General features: G+C 47.6%; 1 protein-coding gene across 1 annotated transcript; it reads right to left on the bottom strand.

Annotated features, from left to right (window-relative positions):
- Nucleotides 1-6986: 6986 nt before the first annotated feature.
- NEUROG1 (neurogenin 1) lies at nucleotides 6987-7517 on the bottom strand. The gene has a single exon (XM_021549513.1). It carries the CDS (start codon nucleotides 7515-7517, stop codon nucleotides 6987-6989), a length of 531 nt encoding a protein of 176 aa, XP_021405188.1.

The following is a 7517-nucleotide window of genomic DNA, read 5'->3' as shown; positions in this document are numbered from 1 at the left end:
TACACAGCCACCAGCACCTTCCCTCGGCTGATGATTCCCTTCCCAGTATCCCAGGTGGCTCCCTGCATCTCCCGGCATCCCAACGAGTGCTTCCCGGGAGAGCAGTGCAGGTGACAGCCGTGCTGGTGACAGGTAGCCCGGACCTTCCTTCCCTGGGACCACGGACCTCATTAGTTGCCACTTGATTTATCAAGAGGGCATTATGGCTTTGGAAGCTGACATCTTTTTGGATTGCAAATAGGAGAGGAGGAAACTGTACCCTGTGAAAAGATTGATTAAATACTAATTAACCTCTTTTCTTAGATAATGAAAGCACTTCAGTGAGCTGGATAAACACGATGTGCATCAGTTGCTCTCCTGGTGAAGCAAGGGGTAATTGAGAGAGCAATATCCATTACTGGTGTTGTGACAGGAAGGGTTTTCCTTTCAGATTACAAAAGACTTGTTGCAGAAGAGATGGTACTCAAATTAGAAGGAAAAAAGATACCATATTCTTTTATCTCAGGGGTTAAATCCCTTCAGTTTGAATACTGCTACCAGTGAAGTAGAGAAACTGCATTTTTATCTAGGGATTGTCAAGTGAAAAAGTAAGAAATTAAATCAAGGTCTTAGGCTGGGAGGGATTGCCTCAGCTGCTTGTTGCTGCTGCTTACTGGCAAGGTCTCTAGCTTTTCTAGGGTGTGAGGAAAATTATGTATAGAGAAATATTGCCTATTTTCTGTGAGTCCCAGAGACCAAACTGGAAAGCTACAGAGGAAGAGATGCTGCTTTTGGTCCATGTTAAATTTACATCTGAAGGCCATGTCCTACTCTTCCACACAGGAGCCTTGCCTGGAAGCACATAGCTTCCTCCAAGGTGAATAATTTAAAGGAGAAATCAAGGTGGGAAAAGGACTGTTTAGGGTAGTTTCATCAAATTTTACCTGCAAATAGTGATTTTCATTATTTCTGACCCTGTATTTGAGACTCTCTTATCTGTGCATTATCCTGAAGGTCAGCATGGGGAATCCAACATGAAATGGGACTTTTGTCTTCCACCATTTAATTTGTAACATTTGCCTTCTCTGCTTGGCCTCATTTATCTAAACTGTTCTTCGAGGGCCCCCAGATCTCTTGGTCCCTACAAAAGAGACAGGGACAAAATTCTAATTCCACAGTGTCCCTTGGCTGTGTGTCTCTTCTCCTGCCACCTCCAAAAGTGGACTAACACCATCTTAGGTTTGGGATTTTGTATTTTCATGTTTGCAAATGTTGTCTTTCTTCAGGCTTGTCATCTCAGTGGAAGCTGCAAGCTGGAAAAGCAAGATATTCTGCCTGGTTTGTGCTGGGGTGTAGATGCCAGGTGCTGCCCTAGACTGTCCTGCTGGAGATATTCCTGGGTATGATTTTATAAAGATTGCTGACATCTGCCATGCAGAGAGGAGTAGAACAAGTGGTTTGTTTGTTAAAATAAGTCAAATTAACTCCTACAGATGGAACTTAATCCATTATTTGTGCAACAAACCATTAAGGTCTGTAATCACCTTGGACTGCCATTAGACAGCTTTAAATGCTTTCCTAGAAGGCAATTTTGTGAAATCTTCAGGTTAAAGAAAAAGATTATCCTGGAATGCTTAGAATGTAATAATCCAAGAAAGAGACAGTGAAGTCCTGAGGACTCTGCCAAATCCTTGTTTGGGAAATAGAGGCATCAGTCCCCTCGGATGCTTCAATTTGTAATTAAGTACATCTCACAAGCATGAAGGAACAGTGGAAGGGAGGCCATGCACTGACACAGGCAGGTCCTTCTCTTTAGCACAATGAATCTCTTGGATTGAAAGCAAGGGATCAGGGGGCTGAATAGTGCAACTAAATGAATGAGCTCGAGCAGGGATGTTAGTGAGACACTCAAAGCATTTGCTTTCAGATTTCTGTGTTAGGATGCCAAATTTCTGGACTTGATTTCAACATTTCCATTTGACAGAAGTGCATACAAGTCTGTGTCTGTGGACTCTTACTCATGATTACTCAAATAATAAAGTTAATCTCTTCTCTAAAAGTCTTGCTTCCACAAGTTTTTACTCTCTTCAGAGCTATGCTGTGTGCTCCATCCTACTGACCTTTGCCAAAATCCCACTGACCTTTGCCAAAATCCCACTGACCTTTGCCAAAGTCCTACTGGCAGTCAACAAGTAAAACAAATGGGGTAGGAGCTGAGTGAGAAGAATTTCTTGTGCTTGTGGAATCGTAAACATGGCATGGAGAAGGGTGGCATCTCAGTCCCAACCTCTGTAATGTGATATTTCATTTTCCTTTTCAAATGAGAGGAGTTCCTTAAGATTTTCTAGCAGTAAGATAGGAGGTTCTAACAGAGGCTTTGCACAGTCAAATAGAAGCAAAAGTGAGAGACCTGAATAACAACGAGTGCTGTGCCATCAGCATTTCCACGCTGGCAGAGAAGAGCATTATCCATAGGGAAGAGTCTTTTCACTCTTGTCTAGTGGATCTTAAACTGGAAGACTGACAAGTGAAAAATAATAGTGATGACAATGGAGGAGCATTGCTCGGCATGTGGAGCCTTGGTCTGCAGCAGCAGAGCCTCACGTGAGCCCTTTGCCACGTCTCTTGAGAGAACAGGAACCTGGGCATGGGGACAGCCCTGCTCCCAGGGCATGGCAGCCTCTGCTCCTCACTGCCCTGGGGGTTAATAACAAAGCTGGGTCCCACAGGGCTTTTCAAGGGATCTGTTACCTCGCCATGGCCCTGTGACATCTGCGGGGTCTTCAGCAGCTCTTCACAGAAACCATTATGCTTTTTGGCTGAGGAGGAAGAGAGAACAGGGATTAATTCTTCATGGGCACTGCTACCAGGCTACTGGGCATAAATCTGGTACTAACAAGTCATTTAATTTGTTAATCTAGTCTTAAATAGCTTCTAGCAGTGTTATTTGAAGACTATACAAGTAAGAGGCAAAGTGTCAGCTGAAAGTATTTATGCAGTGTTTTTGCATTTCTGTTCTGCTCATATACAGTGCTGACAGCAAATCTGATTGGTCCTTAGCAGTTCTGCTCCTCCAGATGACTTCTTCTAATTGCATATGCCACCAACAAAAAAAGCTCCTGAAAATTAGTACTCACCTGCTTCTGCTCTGATAATCTCTACTTACTATACAAATCAGTCCTAATGGAGAATTTGAGCTGCAGAGATCTGTAATTATAATATTAAGTTTCATGAGCTCAGAGGTGGTAGTGCAGACTGTATTTTACAGATCACGTACAGAGTAAAATCAAAATCTATGACAGATTGAGGCCCAATAATGAAAATCCTTCTGAGGATGCTGTTGTTCATAATGAAACACTAAGCATCATTTGAACCTCACCACAACAAGTATGACACTAAGTAGTCCACCACATGGCATTGAAACTACAAAAAATACTTGTAGTTCCAAAACTGCAAGTATTTTCAATCCAAAACCTGTACAGAATTTTGCATTGGCAATTATTTACTCACTTGTTGAGCACAGGGAATTCACAGAGAATCTTCAGAGCTTCAAATCCGTTGGAAAAGGATGAAACAGAGTAGCTCCAGCTGCTGTGGGCCCTTCTCATCAGAGCACACAAGCATCCTGTAGTTGGGAGGGGAATGTTTCCCCACAGTAAATCCCAGCAGAGAGAAAGTGGGATAATCCCAGCTGTGTCTCAAGAAAGTCTGTGCTGGATGTCTCCCAGCCAGCAGGGATCCCCTATCAATGGAGCCATCTCAGACTTTCTCTCCTAACTAAAGGGGAATTAAGAGAGACCTAAGGACTTGCAGAACCTCCTGGCAGAGGGTCCCTAATGTTTGCATGCCCTGGAGGTGGCTGAATGGATCCAACAGGGCTAAAGTGTTACCGACACCTATCAGCAGACATATGAAAAAATGCATATACTCCCATGCAATGTGGTACCAGGATTAAAAAATCAAGATTCTATTTCAGTTATTTCTGAAGTCAGTAAGGATCTTGCCATTGGTTTCAGTGGGACTGAGACTGCTGCCTATTTACTGATATTTTTTATCACAGAACAATCTGGTATTTAAAAAAAAATCACTAATGCTTTCATCAACCCTAGTATTTAATTCATGTATTTTTTTCCCCTGTGCTAATGCAAAGAGATAATTTTAGTGCAATTAAAAATAGCCTCCTGTTTCCAGCCGGGGAAGCCTGTTCCAATTCACCAAACTATTCTTTTGATAAAAATAAATACAAACCCCCTTGTTGTAACCGAGGGTGCAGGTTGGTCCTGCAGCCTCTGAATATGGGCATTCCATCTGTCCCGGCGGCAGATTTGTTCAACTATGTCTGAACCTATCACCGCTCCGGGGAAAAACTGTTCTCTGACTCATGTTAATGTATGAATCTAATTGTGTCCTCACGCAATTTGCAGCTTTCATTGCCCATTAGGAACATTAACATCATACACTGAGTCCTGCTAGATGTATGGTCTTTATATACTGCATAATGTTCACAGATCTCTGCTGGCAGCTAAGAAAACACAAAAGAATAGAGGATATTTTGAAGTTTTGTGGAGTTTTTTTTCTTCTTCTTTGAGATTGAAGTCCAGTGTCTTGGGACCCAGTGACTTTAGATGACCTTCCGCCTCCATGGACTGTACTAAATTTCAGCCCCTGGAGGCTCCTGCATACAAAACCTCCTGGCTTTCAAGGGCAGGTGCAAGCAAAGCTTCACTGCGTCACAGATTAAGACCTGTTACTGCCAGAATTAGATTTCAAAAATCTCTTTTATTTAACAGGACATCATTAAGGAGCTGCCCAATAATGGTTGATGGTGTCTTTAATTAATATAAGCATTATGCTACTATTAGGATTTCAAAAAAATAACACTTTCCAGCATTTATAGTTACTGAGAAGCAGAGGTGGATGTGTGTCTGTATGGATGTGCATATGAAAAGTGTGTTAAAGAAGTATTTATTTATATTGCAGGCTCAGGCATTCACAAAGGAGGAAATACGGATGCTGAAGCATCTGTGCAAACTTAATTCAGCTCTTCTGTCTAATTTTTGTGACAATTATTTGATCCCAAATTATGTTTTTGATAATATCTCCACCTTCCTCCCGCAGGAGGGTTAGCTTTCAGGCAGAGTTTTTGCCTGTGTCATGAACAGTTTTTCAGTGTTCTGTCTGATGCTTTCAGTGTTTGCCCTCTGCCTTTTTCCCCACACCATGTATGATCATGTCCTAAAGAATTCCTTCCTGGGCTTTTACTGCAGCCCTGAGCATCTGAGTGCTTTGAAAGCTCTGTGTAATTAAATTCTTAAATTCACTGATGAGGGGATGGTGGTATCCCAATTTTACAGATGGGAAACTGAGGCACAGAAAAATGAAAGGCAATTCATTCCATAATCCATGTCAGTCCCACCAGAGATCTGATTTATTTGTGTTTGTACAACACCATCTCTCCATCTTTCCCCATAAACACCCTGCTAACTGCAAGTACAGTTCTGGCTCACCCATGTTTGGAGATGGCTCCAGAGACATGTCTGAGCTGCCTCATTTTCCCCATAAAACAAGGCAAAGAGGATAAAACTTGTTTTTAAGGGTTTGTGTGCCCAGTGCAATATGGGAACATTGAGAAACGCTAAAGAGAGGGAGGATGGAGTCAGGAAGAGTAGAAGGTAAGATTTCGGGGACAGAGGGCTCCCCCATTGCACACAATCGCAGGAGAAAGAAAAGTTTGGGATTTTGCGATGGTGGAGCAGATTTCCTGGAGACGAGGGTACTCCTGACGCCCTCAATCTCTGAGTGCCAGAGCTGTGCCACAGCTGGTGCCGAGACCATGAGCTGGCACCTTTGGCCGCTCTTTTTCCTTTCCCTGCCTTGGGAGTGAACTGGGAGAGCCCCTGTCGCACTTTGAGCCTGGAGGAACAGAGGCAGCTCATGCCAGTCACGTTCTGCCAGCGTCACAGGTTCGGGGAGAGTTACAAACTCTGTACCCTGCTCAGGGGTTCAGCATCTTCTCCTTGCCCCAAAGCTCCTGACACCTCGCAGCTCCTGCTGTGAGTCGCTGTGAAGCTCCGGCCCTGCTGGCGTCACCGCTCTGCTCCTGCTCCCCGGCTGCATCTCCCCAGCGGGGCTCTAATCCCCTCTCCGGGACACCTGGGGCCAGCAGATGTTCGCAGGTAGCCGCGTGTGCCTGTGGCCAGTGGGGTGTCAGAAGTGCTGCCTGCTGCCTTGGGGTGATCCCTTCCCTTCCACCCCCGCCTGCTTCGGAGGAGTGAACCCCTCGAGTTCCAGAAACAAAACTCCAGAGGCGCTGCCAAAATTCAGTACAAACGTTAAAAATTTTATTTACAGGGTAAAGTACGATTTCTTAAAAAAACCAAACCAAAACAAAACCCCCACTTTGATAAGAGGTATAATAATAGAATAAAGCTCTTTATGTACAAAAATACAATTTTCATATGAATGAACATCTTGAATAAATTAAACCGCTCTCTGGTCCAGTCGCTGAATACCCCGTGTCTGCTCCCACTCTAAAGCAGGCCGGCCGCGCTGGGGGTCAGCATCTATAATGCATGAGCCTCTCCGTGTCCGCCGGGTGCGGGGTCCCATCGGGGCCGGTGCTGGGACCCCCGGGAGGGGCTGAGCCGCCCCGGGGCAGGGCCGGGAGACGCGCTGAGCCCCGCGCTGCGCCCCGGGCCGCATCGGCCCCTTAAGCCTTTTCATGGCATTGTCAGGGCGTTCAAACCAAATTTTCATGCTCGTTTTTCTTCGCCGGAGAGCTACAAATTGTAAAATTGACTTTTCACCTCGTCTGCGGCAGCAAATCTGTCGCTTTTCTTCTTCCCGGTTTTTCGGAGTGGCGCGGGAGGCGAGGTGGGGGTCGGGGGGAAGGGGCTGGGGGGAAGGAGAGTGATGAAAAGTGCAACGGGACGAGGCCCCCCCTCACCCCCCTCCGCCGCCGGCCCGGGCCGAGCGCCGGGCGGTGCGGGGGGCGCGGGCGGTGCGCGCTAGCGGAGGGGCGCGCCCGGGCCGGCGGGCAGCCCGCGGAAGCCCCTTAGGCTGTCGGCGGGCGCGTAAGCGCAGTCCTCGGAGGTGGCGGGGCTGCTGGGGCCGGAGGCGGAGGCGCAGAGCGAAGGGGCGGACGGGGAGGCGCTGGACAGCCAGGACCCCGCGTCGCTGCCGGGGCTGGGGGGCGCGGCGGCCCCGCGGAAGGCGGGGGGCGGCGGGAGGCACTGCTCGGCCAGGCGGAGGGTCTCGGATAGGGCCCAGATGTAGTTGTAGGCGAAGCGCAGGGTCTCGATCTTGGTGAGCTTGGTATCGTCGGGGAAGGTGGGCAGGACGCTGCGGAGCTCGTCCAGGGCGGCGTTGAGGTGGTGCATGCGGTTCCGCTCCCGGTCGTTGGCCTTGACCCGCCGGCTGCGCTTCAGCGTGTGCAGCAGCGCCTCGGTCCGCGCCCGCGCACGGCCGCGCCGTCTCCGCCGCTCCCGCGGAGCGCCGGGCTCCGCGCCGTCGCCGCTGCCGGGCGCCTCGGCGGGCAT

Source organism: Lonchura striata, chromosome 15, assembly GCF_046129695.1.
Source record: "Lonchura striata isolate bLonStr1 chromosome 15, bLonStr1.mat, whole genome shotgun sequence".
NCBI classification, from domain to species: Eukaryota; Metazoa; Chordata; class Aves; order Passeriformes; family Estrildidae; genus Lonchura; species Lonchura striata.
This window is presented reverse-complemented; position numbering and strand designations above follow the sequence as displayed.

Excerpts from the sequence above, each read along its gene's own strand:
- NEUROG1 (XM_021549513.1), bottom strand. The coding sequence starts at position 7,517 with ATGCCCGCCGAGGCGCCCGGCAGCGGCGACGGCGCGGAGCCCGGCGCT.